This window comes from Actinia tenebrosa, unplaced genomic scaffold (assembly GCF_029948245.1).
Source record: "Actinia tenebrosa isolate PJP-AT-01 unplaced genomic scaffold, QUT_ActTen_1.0 PGA_scaffold4__44_contigs__length_22323623, whole genome shotgun sequence".
Taxonomy (NCBI): Eukaryota; Metazoa; Cnidaria; class Anthozoa; order Actiniaria; family Actiniidae; genus Actinia; species Actinia tenebrosa.
This window is the reverse complement of record NW_028292581.1, coordinates 807,971-832,751: the sequence shown is the minus strand read 5'-3', so window position 1 is coordinate 832,751 and position 24,781 is coordinate 807,971. Positions and strand designations below refer to the sequence as shown.

At 36.4% G+C, this 24,781-nt stretch overlaps 3 protein-coding genes across 3 annotated transcripts in view; 1 reads left to right on the top strand and 2 right to left on the bottom strand.

The window, feature by feature from the left end:
• The first annotated feature begins 3,544 nt into the window (after positions 1-3,544).
• LOC116309031 (nuclear receptor subfamily 2 group E member 1) overlaps positions 3,545-24,781 on the top strand; it is a 23,172-nt gene continuing 1,935 nt past the window's right edge. The window contains exons 1-4 of the mRNA XM_089036304.1: positions 3,545-3,718; positions 4,246-4,473; positions 23,007-23,493; positions 24,116-24,315. Of these exons, the coding sequence (XP_088892430.1) occupies positions 3,676-3,718; positions 4,246-4,473; positions 23,007-23,493; positions 24,116-24,315 (958 nt within the window). The 5' untranslated portion in view covers positions 3,545-3,675. The remainder of the gene's footprint in view (positions 3,719-4,245; positions 4,474-23,006; positions 23,494-24,115; positions 24,316-24,781) is intronic.
• On the bottom strand, positions 7,524-10,113 carry LOC148906837 (uncharacterized). The gene is made up of 2 exons (XM_089036389.1): positions 9,035-10,113; positions 7,524-8,749 (listed from the first exon to the last, which is right to left on the bottom strand). The coding sequence occupies exons 1-2, from the start codon at positions 9,984-9,986 to the stop codon at positions 7,524-7,526; spliced, it is 2,178 nt and encodes a 725-aa protein (XP_088892515.1). The 5' UTR covers positions 9,987-10,113.
• Positions 14,592-19,150, bottom strand: LOC116309034 (uncharacterized). Its single transcript, XM_089036303.1, has 5 exons — positions 19,009-19,150; positions 18,202-18,287; positions 16,962-18,089; positions 15,892-16,891; positions 14,592-15,585 (listed from the first exon to the last, which is right to left on the bottom strand). The coding sequence occupies exons 1-5, from the start codon at positions 19,067-19,069 to the stop codon at positions 14,687-14,689; spliced, it is 3,174 nt and encodes a 1,057-aa protein (XP_088892429.1). The 5' UTR covers positions 19,070-19,150; the 3' UTR covers positions 14,592-14,686.

Below are 24,781 nucleotides of genomic sequence, written 5' to 3'. Positions count from 1 at the left end.
GAAGAAGAGACGTAACAAACTCAGTCATTTTTTCAGTGTGTTCCTTTTTCTTTTCCCGAACCCATTGAAATTAACGCTTTCTTTTTAGAAATACCTGATGGGGGCATAAAGCATGATGATCAGCATATGGAACTTGCTTTACTAATCTTCGAGGCAAAAATCAATAATAAATTAGCGTTTTACTGCAAACAAGTTGTTGGGCAGTAACAAAGCAATTGTTTTACATGCATGGTGAGGTTTTTGTTAAAATTCTGTTATTTTTTCCTACTTTATGGTTTCCGTAGAATCTCTACATGCTAGACTTGTAGATGCTAGACTTGTAGAATTAACATCACATGACATCACGTTAAATGATCCACACGTTCTCCGTCAAGCCACCCCCTTCAATCAAATCCTGAACTTACTCTAATACAACTAAAGCAACCGGAAATGTATTGCTTTTTTAGTTACTTAAAGATTTTCGCCAAGGCACTTTGAAAACGAGCTGAATAATAGACCAGAGTAGAAACCTTACTCTATGTATTTGTCTAAACTGCATGTATAATATTTCTTGTACACCTGGCGACAGAGATTGTTCGCTTGGATCAGTTAAATATAAAACCTAATTTGCCACGGGTTTGCCACGCTAGCAGATAACAGTTGACTTGCAAATAGGTCAAGTTTGGGGGAGCCCAAAGAAAGTCTAACTTCAATATTTTTCATTGAACAAAAACGAGTATAATGTATCAACTCATTTTTGATTTGCATCCTAGGCAACCACTGTCGGGTTTAAATTCACTGGCATACGACACCTCTTGATCATATATCCTGAAAACTAAAAACACAAAAGCCAGCCATTCTATTATCCAGTTTGACCAGTGGTCAAGTTTGAAATCTTGAAACTAGAGCTGTACTTTTTTTTTCATTGTTAAACCCTTTTATCTCTAAAGTGTTTCTAGGCACACGATAAATTTTATCTTTGACAAAGAACATTATCGCTCAAAGTCTTTTCTTATCGCCTTTTCTTTCTTTTTCTTTTTCTTTTTTCTCTTTTTCTTCTTTCTTTTTGGTTTTGTTTTTGCTTTTGTTGAAAAGGTTGCCAATAGAGACCATCAGAACGGATATTATTGGCTTTCAGCCTTGAAATGATTACGCCTTACACTAGCCAAAGTTGTTGTTGTTTTTTTTTTTCTTGTCGTAATCTTTCTTATGTAGTTTTAAATAAATAAGTCTTCATTGTGGTGGTAAAAAGGGCACGCACAAGGCTACACACATACACAACGTACTTGTGAAAATGCACAGCTCGCAGCAACTGGCATGAAAAACGCCTTTGTTCCGATCCAGTTTTAAATGAAAGACATTCTTTGATAAGCCTAGTTGTAGAATATATATTGCCATTTAAATACTGGTTCTCCGGGTGGCAGCTAGAAATTCTTGGCTGAACCGACCTAATAGGATACTATATCTATAAGAATTATTAGAATTACTTAGGCAATTCATTGAATGCACAACAACTATAGACCTGCCTTACCAGACAAATCTATAGAATATAAACAAAGGATGGGTGTTTAGTTTCAGACCGATAAAAGGCAAACCTCAAGTTATACCCGTCAAAAATAGACCTATACTCCGCCACTGACGGCGCTGTCTTGCAGGTGGTCTAATGTTCGTTATATTATTACTTTGTAGGATCATAATAACCAAATCTTTACAAGGTAGATAAAGGAAAAAAGCTCACTTTGTCACTAAGTCTCAAAGTAGCTTTTCACTAGTTAATGTTTTCAGCTCAAGTTTTGTCAAAAACTGACGAAGCCATTCAAAAGCTCGGACAAATGTAGATAATGCATCAACTGATTATATTCATTTGAAGATTCCCTCACTTTTCCTTTGGTTTTTAAGTCCTTCTCTATTATTGAAATCGGTGCTAAAAGACAAAGATGACTTCGCTCGCACACCGAACTGAACGACGCGGATGCCTTTTGAGGCTTGACTTATTGGCGTAACAGTCGTCATAAAGCCAACCATGATGTCAGAACAAATAAACGAACTCGCCTGATTACCTCATAGCAGTCATACTTATTTGCCTAAGGGCTACAAATCCAATGTGCTTACAAAATATCCTACGGATTAGCTAAGCAATTGCGCGAGATCACGAGACTGAAGAATTTGTTCATTTACTTTATGATAAAGCAGAAGCGAGAAGTTCCGGCAGTCTTTTTCGTTTTTATTGAATCCAGTTTGAAAACCGTGATTGTGAAAGGTTAAATAAAATCCAATAAAGTTGACAACTTGCTTCCGGCGTCACCTTAGAATCAAGCGCTTTTATTCACAATAAAAAACCCTCATAAAACCTCATAATTTGATAGTCAGTTTAAAATTTCTGACATAGGCTTTGCAGCTGAGCAAGTGTCTTTTTTCGAATAAATCAATACGTCAACGGGGGGATCAATGTGTAGTTACGTTAAATAGGCAAATGTATCTCTTAAAAACAAAATTACAGTGATTTGTAGACTTTCAGATAATGACTATAGTGGATAATGTTTAGTGGGACTGCGTGCGTTGGTGTATTGAATACAAGCCACAAATTAATGATATGAAAATTGAAACACTGACGATTCGAACGTTAGTCAATCGTCTGAGTATACGTAAATAGACGAGGGACTTAAAAATACGGCTTGGTTTACGAGGGCATACTAAATAAATATATCGGGTCCTCAAAAACGCGGTACGAAACGTCATTCATTGCAGCTACGAATTTTTTTTTTTTTTTTCACGGTGTTCAGTTTTAAATTTCTTTTTATTCGCTTATCAATTATTTCAATTTACGACTAAGCAACAAAGTTTAAACATTTTCAATGATAGTTTGTTCGAGTGATGAAGCTTTAAAGCTGTCATAGACGCCAGTACAATATTCCTTTACACGTGCAACATGCATTTATCTATACTGAAGTTTTCTAAGAGAGATATATACACATATATATTACTCCCTTCAACTAAAAAAACAACAATTTTAAAGAGTGTTTTACTGGGTGTGTTTTTATCTGGACGAAATAAGCCTCCAAATTACGGAGTTCTTTTTGATGTAGGGGATTAGAATCAAATCCTCATCTTAGAATTGCAGGTCAATGCAATTAGAACCTATGATTTGAGCGCAAATAACTAATTGATCTCTAAGCAACGGACTGAAGTAAAAACCAGTCAACAATACCAGAGAACTGCATTGAATAGCCAATGAATGGTACCTTTTTTAGTTTTGTATGAGCGGGTAAGTAAATACGGTGAACTGGAGCACATGGCTAGCTTTGTAAAAACAAGCATTATATGAACGTAACATGATTGCAGAGCGACACTCCTCATTTTCTTGTTGCTGGGACCGGCTATTGTTATCGGTGAGTGAGTTGCAAGCAAGATCATGTAGAAATGCAGCCATGCATAACAAGATCACACGACGACCAATCAGATTGGGTTTTTTTAAAATCCCGACCAATGGTGGCCTTGGATTTTTATTCACCTGTTACGAGAGTAGCATGTATTTAGAGTTTTTTTAGTCGCTGACAATCGCACCAAACAACACAAACCCTCGATAAGAAAGCACTCGAGATATATAGATCTGCACGATCTGCAGACTCTCCCTTGCTTTAAAGGAAGAAAAAAACATAAAATAGGAGAAAATAATCCAGAGCCCTGAAGAAGGAAATGGCGGATACAGAGACACGACATCTGCAGAAAAACAAAAATGGTATGTACTCCGTAGATCTTCATGTTCTGCAAACAAATCGTGATTTGATCTAGGTTTGAAGACCAGAATGCACACGGTAGATAATTTGACAATCTATAACTCAGCACACTTATCAATTTTATTACCAAACTCCAGCTGTTGAGGATTTTTCCCCCCAATAATTGAAAATCAGTTTCAAGAAAGTTTATGCAGGAGATTTTTTATGCTCTTCATATGAAGTACTAGTATTCCCAAGGTGAACCTCAGGCCGTGAGTAGATAACCATATAAACTGATCTCCATTTAAATTTGGTTAAATTTTAAGAGTAGGAACAAAGAATTGTGCAAGTCTTTAGATTCGTTGGGTTGGGCCGAAAAATGAAGAAATAAAAAGAAATAACTGCAAAAGTATAAATAGAGCCCGATGCAGAGTCGTAATCAAAATAAGGGGGCGAATATTAAAAACAAAAACAACAAAAAATTGAAACTTTCTTGTCAACTTTTCGCAATAATACTGAGTGATAAATTGTTTGTGGTTCATGATTTCAGATCCCAAGCAGACTGTACTTTGTAAAGTCTGTGGAGATAGAGCTTCGGGTAAACACTACGGTGTTACGACCTGTGATGGCTGTCGTGGGTTCTTTAAACGTAGTGTTCGACGCAATCTTGTCTATCAATGCAAGGAGCACGGGGCGTGTCCTATTGATGTTGCCCGAAGAAATCAATGCCAGGCTTGTAGGCTCAAGAAATGTATCGAGGTCCAGATGAACAGGAATGGTAAGTGAAATTTTTGTTTTTATAATTTTAATGACAGGGATAAGACTCGACACGGATTCACACAAGCATTAAGAGGTTGTTCATACATTTAATAAGCTAATTATGTTAAACAACTTGCTTTAATAGCGATAAATATGAAGCAATTTTCTCAAGTTGTCAGCTTAGGAATTTCCTCAATGATCATAAAAAATAATTCCTTGCCTCTGAGATGGCTTTAAGAAAGATAAAGGTTAAGTATACGGTGTAAAATCAGTGTTTTAATGTTCAAAGACTGAGTGAATTTTAATGATGGACTCACAACGACCCATCAATAAGTAATGAAATTACCTGCTAATCTAAAAACCAACGCAACATACAATTCTATTCTAATAAAAATTAAAACAAAAAGCATACCTTCAGGAAAATAAATATTTTTCAATTTCTTGTTAATATAAAATATTTAATGTAAAGTGGCCCGATTTTGAGAAATCACATGCTTGATCTTTTCATAAGCCTGTCTTGGATCGCTTTTAGTAAATTACTTGTCGATCGTTTCCTGTGAAGTTGCTAACAGATGAACTTGGCCGTTAACGAAATTGTTTTCATTAATTATTTTCTGTAATTCAGTTTTCTTGTGCACCGTAGAAAACTTTGTGGATCACTGATATATCCACGCTTTTTGTCACACTGACAGTGCCTGATAGTTTATTCCGCCTTTATTTAAGGAGCTTTTTTGAGTCTAAAGATATACTCAATGCTTACTCAATTTCCACCATCGAATACAAAAAAAAGTGTTTTAGTTTATAACGTTTTGCAACAAAAATATCGGTAATTGCTAATACAAGGTGATGGTTAATTTTTTTTAAACCGGTAGTCTAACAGTATAGCTTTTATTAATCATATTTTAAGCTTCAAATTCTTAATAAAAATTTTAAACGATTTAGTTTATCTTTATGTATCTCTTAGTGCATAAATTGAATAACGAAACCATGCATTATCAGGTTCGTGTTCATCCTGCCTTCTTAAATGATAATATTATAAATTGTTATCACAAGGATCTCTGTAATAATATTAAAGAACACAACACTCTCTTTAGAACTGTAAAACCCTGCAGGTCACAATCTATATTTGCCTTTGTTTTGGCTTCATGTAGTTTAAAGTAGTACCTGAAGTAGAACAAAGCCCTTTCTTTCGAGATGTTAAGATGAATAATTAATTATCATCACTACTCCTTTACAATTGTATTAAAAAACACTCGAAGAAAAGTAGACTTTACCGTATTATCAGATTTTAGTTTTTAGTTAACTAAAATTTAAATAAAATTCAGATTGACGATCATTAAGAAATATTTCCTCCAATCCAATTAAGTTTTGCAAACATTGGCTTGTAATTAATACCCCATATCTATGGTTAAATAAACCTTTCCTAAGTTTTTCGTGCTCTTATTTGTTTTTGGCTGAAGTAATCTTGAAAAGAATTAAAGGTTCAGGAAACCGGCGCAGGTAGGTTGATTTTCGTCGAACGTCATTCTTGATGTCTACGTGACTGGCTTGTCTATCTTTCACATGTAAAGTATTTCTAAACAAGGTATTTTAAGTACTTAGGAATTTAGGGACCTAGTTGAAGTACATATGCTTGGAATATAAATTGCTACAGTTTAAAAAAAAATCATTATTGAAAATAATTAGCGTATTTAGAAAGTCGATAGATGGCCAAAATGGAAGTCTAAATCAAATATTTTTAAAATATCAAATCAGTGAAGGAATGAAGATTTTTTGCTTATTGTCTTAGTGTAGAACAAATACGAACAGGCCATTTGCCTGCCATGTGTAAAGTGGCCTAAAATTACCCAATCAGAGCAATGGTTTATTTGATCACTAAGAAGGACAGCTGAGAAAACTATAGCACCGCACTTAACAGGTTTTCTATTGTTGCTAGTCTGAATAAAGAGACTTCAATTGATTTACTCGTATAAGTATTGTGCACATGGGGTTTTAAAACATCGACTGTTCTGTTGAAGAATTTTAAAGTAAATTTTAATTTAAATTGAACAAGGGGGAAACTTTACGGACAGACAGACAGATACACAGAGGTAAGGATTCCAAGATATATAGGGTCATTCTAGCAAGTGCTGTGATTTGATTTCCAATACCTTCCTACCTTCTATACCGCTATCTTCGTAATACTTTTAAAAACTGACCATTTAGCTTGAACTAATAATTTTGAAGAAACCTGACCGACAAAGATTTTATTATCATTCCAGCTTATTAAATAGTTATTAAGTCGCTATTACCCCAATATTTAACGACTTATAGTTATCCTGTCCGGCCCTTGTGTATAGAATACTTGGAGATACTGACATCCTATTATCGGTGTAAAACACTTGTTTTGACTCGATGCAAAGAATCACTAACTTAGACATGGTGACCTGAAAAAGTACGATTTACTCAGTGACGTTTCGGATGAAAGGCCATATAGTTAGTCCTCCAATTATTTATACTTTGTAGCTCGAAATACTCGTTTACTCGCTAGTTGTTTTTTTTTTTTTTGTTTGTTTGTTGTTTTTTTTGTTTGTTTTTTTGTTTGTTTGTTTTTTGTTTTTTTTGTTTTTTGTTTTTTGTTTTTTTGTTTATGTAATTCGATCTAAAACAAAGAATAAAGTATAATAAAATAGCAATAGGTTTCAAGCCAATAGTTTGGCAGCTAGTTATTAACAATTTACCCATTAAAATGACCGATAAAAAGTCAGCAATCCTATTGCATGCCAATAGTAGTAGTGGTTTCGTTGTCGTGATAACCACAAAATTCGAATTGAATCCCGGCCAGCTGATACCTGTCATTGGAGTCGTGGCTTCACGTGGGGCCGACGAATTTGAAGAATCGTAACCATTCAGTACCCAGATATTGGCTGATAGTGGAGTGCTTGACTGTATGCGTCGATACTGTTCGAATAGAAAAATAAGATCTTGCGGTTGATATTCTCAGGGGAACTAGACGCCCTAAAGGCGTATACTCTGGCTACCTGTGTATAATAGAATGTAGAACTTTAAAGGGAAAACAGAGAGCACTAGTTAATGGAAATGGTACTGGAATTGAGAATTAGATTGCATTTCTGATAATCGGTTTTGTTTTTCTGTAGTACCCATGGAATTGTACCATGTCTGGCTGTTAGTGCGCATGTCTGATAATCGGTTTTGCTTTTCTGTAGTGTCCATGGAATTGTACCATGTTTGACTGTTAATGCACATGTCTGATAAACGGTTTTGTTTTTCTGTAGTACTCATGGAATTGTACCATGTCTGACTGTTAGTGCACATGTCTGATAAACGGTTTTGTTTTTTATTAGTGTCCATGGAGTTGTACCATGCTCGACTGTTAGATCGCAAACGTGAAAGGTTATTTTCTCTTTTTCCAGAATTCATAGACCTATACTGTTCTGCTTTTTGAGACAAATGTTGTTTCTTAAGAGCAGGTTCCATGTTTGCATAGCTTAGCTTGCATTTCTCAGCAGTCTTGTTTTTTTGTGCATTTGATTTGTGTTTCCTTAGAATACTTTGTCTTGTAGTGTTTGACAACTGACTTGAGCATGATAGAAATAAAATAGAGAAATCTTGCTCATCGGATTGAACTGTTTTTGTTGTAATATCCATCATTTTCTGTACTAAGGTGGATACATTTTTCACTTTTTCGAATACATTGAAGTCTCCATTATCATTTAACATCATGAGATTGAAGTCAGTGGTCCTGGATTTATGTTGAAAGATGCAACAAACACAAGAAGTCGACAGCCATGCTAAAAATCCTGTATTACAATGTATATTATTTATTATTATTTTCTGGAGTTCTAATTTACTTGTCTCATGTGTGTAGTTCAATTTGATTTGTTTTTGTAAATTATAAGTCACCCTGATATCTACATCATATATCTGGAGGCTTGCTGGTAAATCATTGATTGTAAGGTAGTGTTTGTTCAAGCTTTGATTATAAAACATGTTGCCATGATCAGAAATGGAGTCTAGGGTGTCTGAATTCCAATAGCTACAGGCTTTAATGACAGAAAAACAAATACAATAAAATGATAGAGCACAGCAATGCCTCAAAAGAATACTACTGGTATTATTGGTATTTAAATTTGTTTTTCCACTCTTGTTGCTTTGCTGATCATTACCAGTAGCTTTGCAAATCACTTCACTCAGCTGTTCAGCTGTGTGGATTTCTGGATTTTTATATGAATTTTCAGTAGCATTGCTTTGTATACACATTTCTGTGATATGGACTCCTCTGAGTTCAAATAAACCTGTTGAATTATCATACAAACTTTGAAAGTAATTTATTAAAGCATTCAAGTCATCAACATCTAGGAGTACACAAGTACCTTGAGGATGGGGGAGGCCATATGAATTACGAGCATGAGAGTCAAATATCTTAAATCTGCCATCATCATGACAATAAATAGCTACTGTACTACATTGAATAGTTAAAAGAAATGACTGATAATTTTCTCTAACTAAAATTTGCAAAGCATTGCCCAAGGGCATACAATAAATGTAATCAACAGTAGATGACACATCATGTACATTACCAGTATAGCTTGGACTGTATTCCAGCTGGTAATTAGTTTCTAATACTGTTACCATACAAGGTAATTCTGTCAAAAGTAAAAAGTCTTGGTTGTACAACCTTGATAAAAGACAATATAACTCATTCCCAATATTCATAATGTTTACTAGGTCTCCTGAAGATCTTAATGAACTCCTATGTTTATATATCAATGCACACAATGACATCGCTACACATTGACGACCAGCATTTGACCCAAATAATGCAATGTTACCTTGAGAATATGGAGCAGAAACTGTTTTGTTGGGATCAGTTACTGTGTATGGGCCAGGATTTTTTTCTACGTCTCTGCTCAGGGTAAACTTACTGTGATTGATTCTGTGATTGACACTTTTGTAAACATGGGATAAACCAGCATATTTTTGTGAACCTGGATTTGTCAAGAGTGGCAAGTAATAAATAAGCTTATAACTTGCATTTATTGCTCTTTTGTGTAAGTAAAAAAGTGATTTTCTAGAACATAATTTCCTCCGTCTGGGTAAAGCACTACCATGGCCAGTGTTTTTCTTAAACTTTCGATGACAACTTTTGACATATGATTTTACTTCTTCGGGATTGAAATTACATTTATTAAGAAAACAATGAATTCTAGATGACATGGGTACATTATTGACCACATACTTACGAACCTTTTTCTGTATTTTTCTGCTTTTGTGCAAAAGTTGGGTGAGTCGTTTAACTGGGACTCTACTTGGTTCTCGATCACGCGAAACAACACGAGGCTTGTGCTCAACATACTGATGAATATGAAATTTAGCATAACGAGACCTGCATTCCTCTAATAAATGTGACTCTTTATTGGGATAAACAAATACAGATAATTGTACAGCTTTTTCAAACACATCGCAGTCATTTTGTAAAGAATCTACGAAAGTCTTGGTCGAGGTATTTATGAAATGTACAACAAGAACCATGCACAGGGCAGCGATCAACACGCTCGCTACTGATAGTTCAAAGAACGATAGAGTATTGAAAAATATATTCAAAATCGTAAACGAAAACAATACAATAAATAAAAGATTTATCCTCACTGTCTATGATATATGTCCAAGGCTTCTTGATTCTGGAAACGCATTAAATGTTATCTTGGAAGATTTCAATATGGCGTCCATGTTGTTTGGGATATTCAGTTTCCTGTCTTTCTCATCTTCTTTGTCAATGAAGTTCCTGCTTACTAAAGAGTTAGTATTTGTTCTTTCGTTCGAGTGTCTTTGAGTAACTTTGAGTACATTTGACTTTGTATTCGTTTGAGTTTCTTTGGTATTGCTTTGAGTATATTTGGCATTGCTTTGAGTATATTTGGCATTGCTTTGAGTATTATTTATTCTGGTATTCTTTTGGGTTTTGAGTTCGCGGAACGACCCGTTTCGAAACTGACGCTCGACATCTTTTAGAGTGGGTCTACCGCGAACGGCGTGTGCTTTTGTATGTATTTTGAGCGCCTCAGCAGAACAGCAAGTCGCCATTACTTTCCAATAAGTTTTCAAGAGACAAACTAACTAGCAAGTCAGGAAGCGAGTTAGGAAGCGAGTTAGGAAGCGAGTTAGGAAGCGAATTAGGAAATCATACATTCTAGCCAAGATTGTCTTAAGGTGACTAGCTACTTTATCAAGAAATCATTACAAAATGTTCTTAGAAAGATATTTTATAGAGAGTTTAACGCTGATTTCAAAAATGAAAAGAAAAATTGGCTGTCCTGAGCTTGTTTTCAAGATAATGAATTTTGAATACGGCCATCTTGACAGGTTGAAAAGAAAATTGCCTGCGGAAATCAACCTTTTCACAAAACAATTCATAACTCACAAATTAAAAACTCAGGAACATCTACTTTAAACACTATTTTCTAAGAACTAACTAAAAATATCTGAAAGTTTAAAAATAAGCTCAAATTCCAGCATGTTGTTAGCTAGATGAACCAAAATCGCAATCAAATGAGGACATTAAAACGCTTTTTTTTCCATTCTTTTTCCGACTTGCTTTGAATAGGGTATGAATTTTTTACTCTCTAGTGTCTTTTAAGAATAGGCACAGGTTTTTGTAACCTCTGGCGGCACATCTCTATCCAGAACCGGGTCGACTACAACCCCCCAGGATCCCATTGTCTAATAACCACTATAACCATTACTAAAAAGGTAAATTATACACAGTGAAAAAGATGAAAAAACTTACTGACGTTTCGGACGCTAGTCCTTCGTCGGAGTAAAAAGCCTTTTTACCTTTTTCCTTTTTACTCCGACGAAGGACTAGCGTCCCAAACGTCAGTAAGTTTTTTCATCTTTTTCACGGTGTATAATTTACCTTTTTATCATTAGCGTTTCATTAGAAACACCGACGCAGCTCACACTAGTTTTTAGCTAGTTATATCTTACTATTTAGTAATATTTGGTACTAAGAGTAAGTATTTGTTTCATGGTTTAGTGCGACCACTCTAAGAATTGCAAAGTTGAACTTGTTTACGATTTCGGCTCACTTACTTCAAATGAGCATTTGACTCATAGTACGAGTAGTTTATTATTTTACTTCATCCTGCATCTGTCCTTGATTCTTTTGATTAAAGTAAAGCTATGTCCGTGTGTGCGTATGCTCCGTGCTAAACATCATCACACACCAAACACCAGCTTTTCAATTTATTTTGAATTTCAATTTCTTGGGAACTTGATGTTCGAGTAGCCAGAATTACCTTCGTGGATACCAATTGAATGAACGGTAACAATAAAACGTTTATTAAAATTTAAATAACAATATCAACATCGTAATAATAAGGTTTAAAGTAATAAAATATCCTTACTAAAGTACAAGCACTTAAGAATTGCACTTTTTATCAGAACCGAAATAAATTTAACACTAGCAGAACTGTCTAGGTTGCAAGATTTCAGTGATATGAAGCTTTAAGGACTACTAATTCCGCATCGCATCTAATTGTCTTTGAGTCCAATGGCTAAGAAAACGCCAAGAACTACTACATAAGACATCGTCTTCCGACATCGTGTTGAGAAGCAGACAGATCCGTTGTTGAGCCAGCAAACATGTTGTCAGCGAACGAGAAACAGTCGCGTTACACCCATAAAATTAATAATTACCGGCTGATGCAGACGTTTTACTTGCGATTTCTTTTTTTAAATATATATTAAATATTCTGTAAATATTCTGTAAATATTCTGTAAATATTCTGTAAATATTCTGTAAATATTCTGTAATAAAATATCATTCGCTTCCTAACTCGCTTCCTAACTCGCTTCCTAACTCGCTTCCTAACTCGCTTCCTAACTCGCTTCCTAACTCGCTTCCTAACTGGAAAGATAGGCATCCTCAGTTTTCAAGATAAAGCACGAGAAGCAGCTAGCAAGATAAGCAAAAGGAAAAAGACCTACAGAACCTTCGAAAAGCAAAGCAAGTCACATGACTTGTGGTAACCCGCCTCGTTTTCATACTTGCAGGGGAACACCGCAGACCGCCGAGCATCGCAGGCTTACACACTTTCGACAACGTCGATAGATAGATAGATAGATAGATAGATAGATAGATAGATAGATAGATAGATAGATAGATAGATAGATAGATAGAAAACCGAAACCTAGACTCGGTCTACTTTGCAGGTAGCCCGAGTAAAAAAAGATTTTAAATTAATTCCTTGGCTCGAGCGATTTATGAGCTACGAGATTTATGAACCTGCGACTTAAAACGAATTGTATTTTTTTTGATATCGTAAAGTTTAAGAGCGTATGTCTGTAACGGTCGAGAAACCCAAGACAGTTGCAAAAAATCAAAGTTGATTTTATTTCACCAAAAGAACCTTTATAGATAGGTATTTCAGAAAACACGATCAAAAAGTGCAAGCGCAATTTTATTTTTGTGAAATTTACGAAAGTTTGAAAAATCGATTAAAATATTGATTTTTCCTAATTAATATGCATAAATCGAAAGCCAACTTCAATAAGCACTAGACGGCGTAAAAAGTAACCAATTCAAACCATATTTCCCATGAAGCTAACTTAACATTGTATCTTTAATATGTACTATTTGGTTTTTTAACAACTATTTTATTTTCACTTATATTTAGCTTCTTAAAACCCTCTTTCTTTTGTGATCAATTGACGGTCAAATTTTAGACGAAATTAAGACACCAATATCTCTGCTGGTACCTAACAAATCGAAAAGTAATCCACATCACATTAAAGAACATCCCTTCAAGTGTCTTTAGGCCAAATCGGAGCTTCTACAAATAAAACGCCAACCCGCGAGCGAATTTTATTTGGAGGCGGTGAAACACGAAATGCGACTAACTAATTTCCAACGCTGGCATTCATTATTGAGATATGCAAAATATGAGAGAAAAAGAAAGCTGTTCTGTTACATCTTAAGTGTTATTGTAGAGTAAAATTGTGCTTTTTAAACTTATTAATCGTAAATTAATACAAAATTGATAATAAAAAACTGCTACGAGTAAAAAAGTATGTCACACAACGGGTCAAGATCGTTTACATATCAACGGAAGTAATGTATTCTCTAGGATTCAATACGTAAACTTTCAACATTAAATGCTTTAAATCTAGTAATATTTGTGTTGAGATAAACATATCAAATCACGAAACAAATACAGTTGTGTTTACTTTTTTCTGGTAAAGTTGGTGTATTGCATATCAGTTGCCGATTCATTATCAAACTGACTCGCTTACTGACCATATATATTAGTCATCTCGCTCTATTACTATGCTCAGACTAAGATACAACTAAAGAAATATATTACCTTTACCTACTTACCGTTAGCTAGGTCTTTATACAATTCATATCTTCTTAACTCTCTTTCATTTTTGTGGTAAATTTTATGCATCACGTTAAAAGAAGAAGATATATTTTTGAACAGAACGAACCACACAAATCAGACCATGGAATAAATTACCGCAAAGTTAATCATTACCTTAGGGAAATTTCGAGAGCAGGGGATGCTCGCAGTTCTTTTTACAGGGACGGCGGAGCAGTTTTTTGATTGGGGGGGGGGGGGCTCAATAGTGACATTGTATGGCATTGTATGTCTCCCCGATTAGTAGGGCACTTGTGCCCGGCTAGAAGATATAGAGACAGTAATAAAGTTATTATTATTATTATTATGAGGTGGGGGGCGGGGGCTGAGTTTAGTGAAAATGTATTAAAATTTCACAAAAAGTGGGGGGCTAAAGCCTGTTTTAGGGTTCAAGATCTGCAATTTGGTTGCTCTTAGGTTGTCACAAGTCTAAAAGGATTACCAGAGAGTAAGACTACTTCTTAGAGTGTTTTTTGAATGATGGCAGTCAGAATGGCAGTTGTAATTCGGTTCATTGTCTGACTTCTGTAACTTAGCATTCAAAGATAATAGTTACCTTTTAGGCATAATAATAACCAGTTGCCAGGCCCAACTGGACAGAACGCAGATATTTTTAGAGGTCATTTTCAAGATTTCGAGCATCCCCGCCCTTATATATATATGTATATATAGGAATGCCCCCCCCCCCCCCTCCCCCCCCTCTCTCTCTGCTCATACATAGCCTAAGACAAGAGGGTAATAAACTCATGTATGCAACAGTTATGCATTATATAGTATTGCTTGTCTGTACAGCTGAATCTGTAATAATACCCCTTACTGCTGACAGCTGCAGCTATTGAATGCATCATGCAGTAGTTTTAAATATGGAGCTTTTGCTTTCTTTGGCTTCTTTGGAACTTGTAGTCCAAGACTCTCGCTTATGACTTGTAACATTCCAAGTTTCAGATTTTTCAGGGTGTTATTTTCTACCATCGCACAAATGTTATATTGGCCGTAGATAATTGGGTGCTGAAGGCCGATGGATTCGATTGCACTATTTTTTGCCCTCATGAAGTTAATTTCTTCTTCAATGGCAGCAAGGTCGAATTCAGTGGATACTTGGTTTCTACGCTTTGCTGCAAGTCGGGAAAAATATGAGGCAATCTGTTGAGAGCTTAAGAATTCTGACGCTTGAAAAAGCCTTTGGTCATCTGAACCACGAACACGTCTCATATCTTGGGCTACAACATTAGCATCGGCCTTTCTACCAGTTGATTGACCTATCTCAAACTTGGCCAAGAGGTAATCTTTTTGTTTCTTGCTGAAACGGTATGCCTTCTTGGATGCTCGAAGAGCCCAACCTTCAGCAAGAGGACTAGCACTTCTCTCTTCATGTCCTGCTTTGCGTGCTTGTAAAGTTGGTATTACACCAACGCCCTCCTCCAACGCATTCTTGTAGCCCATTTTTGCCAGATCTAAAAGTGTGTGTTTCTCCAAAGTCCTCGTACATTTGTCAGATATCAGGTGGTTTTCCAAATTACCAAGTCTCTGGAAGACACGCACACAACCATCATGGGGACAAGTATAGACGGCTTGGCTGATATCCTTGTTATTCCCGTCAGTACTTTTCTCTGCAACCTGGTCTTTTTCATGATGTGCCTTGCGTCGTTCTTGAGAAAGGGGTTTGAAGCTGCCCGATGAAAAGTTTGACTCCAACCACTTGTAAGTAGACTCTAAAACAAAATAAATGAATGAATGAATGAATAAATGAATGAATGAATGAATGGATGGATGGATGGATGAATGGATGGATGGATGGATGGATGGATGGATGGATGGATGAGTGAATGAGTGAATGAGTGAATGAGTGAATGAGTGAATGAATGAATGAATGAACGAGAGAGCGAGCGAGCGAACGAACAAACGAAGGTTTACACATGGATTAATGAAAGAATGGATGAATCCATGAATCAATCAATCAATCAATCAATCAATCAATCAATCAATCAAGGAAGGAATATATTTATTACATGATATACCTGCTGATGGTTTGACAGTTTTGATAACTTTCCCTTCGCCCACTCCATAGGCACGCCAGACTTTAATTTTACCTGCGGGCATGAATTCAAAGTTGTTCATCTTACTGATGCCTGGTATTTTCTCGGTACACTCATCTGTGTTTCCAATGGACTCCATTGAAACTACGCGCACGCCATTTATACCTCCATGTGAGAGAAGGGCTTTTTCGAGTTGTTTCGCAGTAAGTACATCGTTGCCTTCGTTTATGTAAGCACGGATGTGGCTTTTGCACGTTGCTGCTAGGCGATCTGCCGCTCCCTTGCCACCTTGGGGATCACTAAAATCAAGGCGGGCTATTTTTACTCCAGATGATTTCGCTATAGTGTGGCAGGACAGGATTGTTGTCGCGGAGTGATAACAACCTGCGTTGTCTTGTCGAAAGTGGGCTGTTGTGATTTCGGGATGTTCGCGCTTCAGGGCTCGAAGTACATCCTCCATTATGGTCACCACTGCTGGGCTGTCTTGGCTACATGATTGAATGATGTGCACGAAACCCTGCCACTGTAGTTTTCCACTTTGACGTCTGTACACAACAGATATGTGCCAGGAAATACCACGTTTGCCAAACCAGTCTTGCTGGGATTCTCTATACTTCTGGGGCAAAAACTTCATGGCCCAATCACTTACAATTAATACCGTCTTGTCATCAAGAAGCTCAAGAATATCGAGTCGTGCTTGATCCTGCCTTGAAGACCTGAGAATGTGGCATTTCCATGACTGAATGGCAAGTATGGCTGATCGTACAGTGTAGTGTACTTCATCTCGCTCATCAACAGAGGGAAACTCAAAATCTTTGAAGCATCCTTCGATGTCTTTTAAAGTTTCTTCAAGAGCTAAGCACTGCTCGCAGACAGCATCATGTTTGTGATTACATTCCTTCTTGAAGTCAGCATCGCTACTGTCACTAAGGGAAAAGACTAAACAGTGATCTGCTACTTTATCAGCATTGTCAAGATGAACCTGTGGAAAAAAATGAATTAACAAATTATGATGAATCCTGTTAAGATTGTAAATAATAATGTTTGTTTACCTTATAATCTCCTTTCAAGTAAAGTCTTGATGTCTTTAGATTCTCTGTTGTTTTCACTTCCCATTCTCTGTCAGTAGCACCATATTCAACAAGCTTGGGAACTAGCGATAATAGCTCATCAAACGCTCGCGATCCATCCGCAGCGAAGTAATCGAGGCCTTGAAGAGATTTTCTGACTGAAGCACTGCACTCTGACAGTATGCGAAACATCGTACTGTCGCTCAATGGATGGAAATTTGTTTCTTCACAGTATCTACTATACTGCTGTACAATCCGTCGTGGTATCATTGTACGTATCACGTTCGGTACTTCCAAGACTTTGCCAGATGAAAGCGTGAGGTGCTTTTGGCCAAAAGGAAGATCTTGAACCAAATGTGGGCTAGTTATAAATGATAAAAAGTGATCGAGTTGTTTTGAATCTATTCTTATACGAGCGGACGTTTGAACAAGAACTGGCACACCACGACCAAACTGTAAACGATGTAAATTTGCTGCAGTGTACCTGTACTTGGTAAGACCAGGAATAAAGGATGATATCACAGCATAGCTTGCTAAATCAGTCATTATAGACAGGACTTGTTTTCGGGTATCCCAGCTCGACGCATTCTTGTACGATTCAGCTAAAGCATCTAAATAACGTTGGTCAGCCATTGTAACTTCATTTACAACAAGAAGTCTACTGATTATGGAAGATGACGATACAGCCTTCCAAATCGGTCCAGCATTTTCAGGAGAGATGGTTTGGACAACAGCGGCTACGATTTCAGCGCCCCTCTTTGTATATCGCTGCCTCGTTTTCTCACTTATTTCATCCCAGTCTATCCATCTCCTTTGAATAGGTGGAATATTTGAAACAACTAAAAAGTCGTTCAACTTTTCAAGTGGATTATTGTGATGACGTCGTATCACTTGTTCACTACTGTTCGTAGATCCAGTACTTGCAGTGTCAGGGCTAAGGAATGTGTCATCAGAAATTTTAGCGGATGGAGAAGCTTCATCGCTAGATGTGTCGCTCGTAGTCTCCGGAGTAGGCGAATTTTCTTCCTGAATCTTTAATTGGTTGAAAGTTTGAATGACTTCATCGAATGAGTCGATATCGCTTTCTTCGTCATGCATAGGTTTACTTCCCTAAATGAAAAAACATCAACATTGACTTATAAAATACTGCTCATAAGCTTTCGCGCCTTGGATAGCTGTCAGGTGAACTATAATTATGTATATCATATACAACATTACTTACTTCAACAATACTCAGCACAGTTTCAACAACTTCAGATTCGTTCTCTCGAATACTTTTTAGATAGGCTGCACATGTTACACATATTGCTATATAAAGAACAAAAACGATACATCAACATAATTGAAATACATGTACAAGCGCCAACGCAAGTATGTCTTACCAAAGACATATCTTAACGTTAATAATAGTAATAATGATCACAAATATATGTTGTTGTTTTTTAATTCTTTCCCCTTTAATTGAGTTTACTTAATTCCGCTTTATACGATTTTTAGGGGCCTGAAGAAGTAAAAACAACAACAACAACAACAACAAAACAAAAACAAAAAAAACGCTGCGGTGAAGGCTAGTTTAACTCTCGCTGCGGTGAAGGCTAGTTTAACTCTCGTATTTCTTTATATATTTCTTTTTTAATCATATATAACAGACAGTAAGCCATATAACTTTAGGTTCTATAATAATAATAATAATAATAATAATAATAATAATAATAATAATAATAATAATAATAATAATAATTAACTTTGTTTATAGAGAATAACACTGTAATTCAACTGATAAACGTGTGGTCCTCTTTTAACGTCTCTAGTTAATTAGGGACGGGACCGCCATTAACGTAATCATCCGAGCCACGTGAAGGTCTAACCATTTGCAGATGTAATTACAAAGGCAGCACCCTCTCCTCAGTTATTTAAAGACCCTGGGTGTTGGTCCCCCCCCCCCCCCCCCCCCCCACCGGGAGAACGCGCATCCGGCCTGAATGGAATTCAAGGATTGAACGTACAAAATGTACACAAAAATACTTACGTGACCCGACTGCTATAAGGATTCCTGTCTTTTTTAGAATCAGTGAAGACTGCTCGCACATTAATCTTTTGATGGCTTTGGCATTTGATTTCTTGTGTGCAGCTAGGGGTTCAGGCACCGAACATCGCACTCTGCGGCATCACCATCGAATCCCGTATTCATGTCGGTGTTTAGGGCATATAGTCATAGTATAATGTGATTCTTCAAGCGTAAATACACCTGATGAAATTGAAAATGCTCTTTAAAAAACTCATATGATAAAGACATTATTAGAAGTACGACAGTTACCTTCACGAGCCAGAATCAAAGCCATTTCACTCTCAAGAGATCGGTCCTCTGAAATACCGTATACCTGTAAATGTCTGGAAATGTCTCTTTGACATTCAGTTAGGGGAATGCATTTTAACTGGTCGGGGTAGTCCGAACAGAGTCCACAAGTACTATCTCCAACCAGCTCCGAAAAGCTACAAAATGCCATCGTCCGACCACTACGTGTACAGCTAGGCTGACGATGAAAATAACTTCTTATGCAATCTTGTAAGTTTCGAAATTTCTATACGATAATGATTAACTTTGCGGTAATTTATTCCATGGTCTGATTTGTGTGGTTCGTTCTGTTCAAAAATATATCTTCTTCTTTTAACGTGATGCATAAAATTTACCACAAAAATGAAAGAGAGTTAAGAAGATATGAATTGTATAAAGACCTAGCTAACGGTAAGTAGGTAAAGGTAATATGTTTCTTTAGTTGTATCTTAGTCTGAGCATAGTAATAGAGCGAGATGACTAATATATATGGTCAGTAAGCGAGTCAGTTTGATAATGAATCGGCAACTGATATGCAATACACCAACTTTACCAGAAAAAAGTAAACACAACTGTATTTGTTTCGTGATTTGATATGTTTATCTCAACACAAATATTACTAGATTTAAAGCATTTAATGTTGAAAGTTTACGTATTGAATCCTAGAGAATACATTGGCTGTGGCCACACTGGGGCGTTTAACTATAGTTCAGCCAATTCTAACAATTGTTAACTTCAAAACCAATGTGACCTCTCTTCTGTTTAATTAACTATTGTTAGTTGCTATGCTGGTCGTCAAGGTAAAACAATGGAACTTAAACCAAGTTAAACTAAGGTACAACCCATGGTATAGATTCTATTAAGAAAAAAATGACCAATTAGGTTCGGTTATTTTGTGTAAGTGAAATAAGTATGTCGCGCCAATAAAGTGACAATTAAGTCCCGCCAAAACGTATACGTAGCACACGGTAGTCTGTGTTTTCCTTTAATTTCTCATTTTTCTTTAAGGTATAGGTTTTTTGGACTTCTTGATATTCGAAATTGCTGTTGCCAATACGGATCATGTTCATACACACACTCATTTAGCATAGAATTGAACCAGAACTGAGGTCTTGGAAGGATCCACACTCTGCGAGTATCGGTTACGTCTTAGTAAAGGTGCGATAACTGAAATAGTAAGCAATCTAAATCGCCGTGATGACTGAATAACCCTTAAATAATAAAAAATTTCGTCCTTTTTCGTTTTTGCTTGAATAACAGGAGAATAATCCTCAAGATTCTTCTGTCAGCCATTTTCGTGTTTTGACTGATAAGTCACAGAAGTGTGAGTCGTTCTTGGTGTAACTATGGTTAAACCTCACATGTGTGACCTCAAAGTTGTTTAACCATATATGAAAGAGTATAACTATAGTTTGTATTACGTCATTTAACTAAGCTAAACTACTGCTAAACTATAGTTAAACGCCCAAGTGTGGCCACAGCCATTACTTCCGTTGATATGTAAACGATCTTGACCCGTTGTGTGACATACTTTTTTACTCGTAGCAGTTTTTTATTATCAATTTTGTATTAATTTACGATTAATAAGTTTAAAAAGCACAATTTTACTCTACAATAACACTTAAGATGTAACAGAACAGCTTTCTTTTTCTCTCATATTTTGCATATCTCAATAATGAATGCCAGCGTTGGAAATTAGTTAGTCGCATTTCGTGTTTCACCGCCTCCAAATAAAATTCGCTCGCGGGTTGGCGTTTTATTTGTAGAAGCTCCGATTTGGCCTAAAGACACTTGAAGGGATGTTCTTTAATGTGATGTGGATTACTTTTCGATTTGTTAGGTACCAGCAGAGATATTGGTGTCTTAATTTCGTCTAAAATTTGACCGTCAATTGATCACAAAAGAAAGAGGGTTTTAAGAAGCTAAATATAAGTGAAAATAAAATAGTTGTTAAAAAACCAAATAGTACGTATTAAAGATACAATGTTAAGTTAGCTTCATGGGAAATATGGTTTGAATTGGTTACTTTTTACGCCGTCTAGTGCTTATTGAAGTTGGCTTTCGATTTATGCATATTAATTAGGAAAAATCAATATTTTAATCGATTTTTCAAACTTTCGTAAATTTCACAAAAATAAAATTGCGCTTGCACTTTTTGATCGTGTTTTCTGAAATACCTATCTATAAAGGTTCTTTTGGTGAAATAAAATCAACTTTGATTTTTTGCAACTGTCTTGGGTTTCTCGACCGTTACAGACATACGCTCTTAACCACTGAACTTGCATTCGTTTTGTTTTTCAAGTAAAATCACCTCCTTGAATATGCGCTTTTTCATTGCTAATTTTTTATACAAAAAACAATCACTGGCTTTGTAATAGTAAAAAAAAGTTCATCTGATTTTCTCTCTCTTTATTTTCTGAGAAAAAATACGTTCAAACGGTTAAAAAATACACTTGAAGTAGTTACCTTATTACATAAATACGTCACAAACATTACGACTATTTCTTCTGAGAAGAAAAAAACATTCGATTTAGGCTATACATATAGCAAAAAAACATTTAGTTTTGAGTGAAAGTCGATATTTGTTTTAAATAAGGTATAACAGGTTTCCATTTAGAGTGCAAATAATATACCGTGAAATAGATAGCTAGCTAACTAATTACTAACCTTTGGTTGCCTAAGTCTAATTAGTTAAAATAGGCGAGCCGTGACGGGTAAACTAGTGCACGTGTGCTACTCAAGGGCGGGCATTTTAAAATATTTTTAAACACACACTTACAAAAACTGTAATATTTTGTTGTACATGCTTTTCCTTTGTATAATTTGACATATTCGCATTTTCGTATCTATTCATTTGCGTATTGAGTTGTTACTCTAGTAAACGCCCATGCCCTTGTCTTGCCTCACTGAATTCCTATGTCTTGTCTAATTAACGTCTAAGTATCTCCTATTTCATCCTAACTATTTCACGGGTATATTATTTGCACTCTAGTAATTTGAATTTTTACTTTGTGATTTCTCTCGCTATTAAACATTCAATTCGTATGCTCTATTTATTCTAACCCAATTCATCTGATTTTAATATTCGTTCAATTTACTTTTTACATGTGCGGCGTTGTGTGTGGGTGGGACATGGTTAAGATATCCGTAGCATGTTTTGTCCTTGTTTTATGTTTAAAAAATACCGTGCAAAAAAGGATTAGTCTACATTTCTCAGTTAGTGATGTGTCCTGACATCAAGTATAGGAAAGGGTTAATAAAACGGTGACAATCGAGGCTCAGTCGAAAGCCTATAGTCCTTGACAAAAGAATCGAGAAAAAACTTTTACTCTTTACGACCTCTTTTACTCCGGCTTTAGCCATTGAATTGACTCAGTAGAGTGCATACCAGATATCCGTGAAAAAATCTTTGTAAAACATTGCACAAAATATAGTAAGCTCAGTACTGAGATCTCAGTATACCGTACACCTACAAAGCTTTGCGTAATTTGTACAATTTTGTTTGTTAACTATTTCAAGGATATATGATATGCAATCTATCCGTGAAAAACCTTTGTAAGATATTGCACAAATTAGTGAGTTCAGTAGACCTCAGTAAAACCTAGACCTATAAAACTTTGCAATTATCAACACATATTTGTTAGTTTGGTCTTATAATTCTCAATATATTCATATTTGTCCATATTTTCCAGCCGTACAACACGAAAGAGCTCCACGAACTGGTCACTACAAGCAAGGAACACAGAAATCACAAAACAGTGACAAGCCTTTGAAGCGCAAGCACGCTGATACCGAAGACATCGAGAACGACCCAAGCCAGATAAAACTCCCCTCTAAAAAGGAAAACTTCCGACAGGATTCGCCTTCTTCTCCGAAATCTCCCTATCTGACAAGCCAGGAAAATTTTTCAATGGAAAAAAGATTTCTTGTGAGGTCTTCAGACGGCAAGGAATTAACACCTGTTACCATAGCAACAAACCTGTCCCCACCACCCACCCCGCAGTATGGTAACTATCCCTTCATGTACATGGCCTCCCCAGAAATGATTTATGAATCAGCCGTCAGGATATTACACATGACAGTCAAGTGGGTGCGCAATATTCCTACCTTCCTGGACTTACCATTTCGTGACCAGGCTATTTTACTGGAAGAGAGTTGGTCTGAGCTTTTCATCTTGAGGTAGGACTAATTATATTGCTGGTTTGTGCATTATGTTTTGGTTTAGCGGGTGAGTGTTTTTTTCGTAACATTTTCGTTCGGGTGCACTAAATTTAGAACCCAGCTCTGTTGTGCTAACCCCTTCCATGGCAGCTTAGGTCCCACTTAGATGAATATCATAAAGAAAGCTATTAAAATTAGAATAAGTAAAAAGATCTTGACGTGTGTTCGTAGTGACATACAGTACTAAAACTTGTAAGAATCTACGCAGCAACGATCATGTAGCACCCTAAAGGCCGGTTTAGACGGTACGATTTTCGCCTACAACTATCGTATACAACTCGAGTCGTAGCGTGCGGTAAATCAAGCCTACAACTCGCCTACGACAGACGCCAGCGTGTTGCATACGAAAATTGTAAGCGAAAATCGTACCGCCTAAACCGGCCTTAAAAAAGTGACTGTTTTGGAAAATATGTCAGACTAGTACACATAAGACTAAGAGAGGGAGCGCTAAGACTCGGAAATTCAGTGCATATAAGCAAAACGTGAGTGCCTAATGCGTCCTACCCTCGCACCCTGGCATACAGATACTTGTAATGTAATCCGCTAAACATTAATCAGTTTGTTCTCCATTGTGTGACAGCCTGGCTCAGTGGAACATGGTACTAGATATGGGTTCTCTTATCGCAGCTGCTGCGGGTAACGGCCACGACTCTCCAGATGGTATGGCAGCCAGTATCAATGATATCAGAACGCTGCAATACATGGTATCAAGGTTCAGAGCAGCCAATATTGATCAGACTGAGTTTGCATGTCTTAAAGCTATTCTACTTTTTAAGCCAGGTTAGTGAGTTTATATCTTGTAAGGTCAAATGCAATAGAGGTTTTGCACCATCACGTGCCCATCCCATAATACTCCTTGGGCTTCCTGTGGTTAGATGGCAGAACAACAAAATCATTTTGCTTTTGGGAATTGAATTCTTTCTCATGTAAAACGATTGTATTGCCATCTAACATGGCTGCCGACACGTGGTGGTGCAAAACCTCTATTGGACCATTTTAGCTTGAGCATAATTTTTTTTCCATTACAGACCGTTTGAGACTTCCCCATAGAGTATCTTTATTTAACGCTTGCGCATTAAGACACATGAGTATGGATACAACTCAAACAAATGATTTTATTCTCTGATCTAATATGCGGAAACATTACTCCCAAGCTAAAAGTTTCTATTGGTGCGTCACGAAAGCGCGTATATAGACGGCTTAAAATTTCTTTATTTCTAACTGTAATGTTGTTTGATTCCCACAG

What these genes read in the sequence shown, in the direction of transcription:
- LOC148906837 (XM_089036389.1), bottom strand. Translation starts at nt 9,986, where the DNA reads ATGGTTCTTGTTGTACATTTCATAAATACCTCGACCAAGACTTTCGTA. An exon ending in ATACAGTCCAAGCTATACTG is followed by an intron (nt 8,750 to 9,034) that starts GTAATGTACATG and finishes ATAATTCAACAG; the next exon opens with GTTTATTTGAACTCAGAGGA.
- LOC116309034 (XM_089036303.1), bottom strand. Translation starts at nt 19,069, where the DNA reads ATGTGCGAGCAGTCTTCACTGATTCTAAAAAAGACAGGAATCCTTATA. An exon ending in CTGTGCTGAGTATTGTTGAA is followed by an intron (nt 18,090 to 18,201) that starts GTAAGTAATGTT and finishes TTTTTCATTTAG; the next exon opens with GGAAGTAAACCTATGCATGA. An exon ending in AACTGTCAAACCATCAGCAG is followed by an intron (nt 15,586 to 15,891) that starts GTATATCATGTA and finishes ATTTTGTTTTAG; the next exon opens with AGTCTACTTACAAGTGGTTG.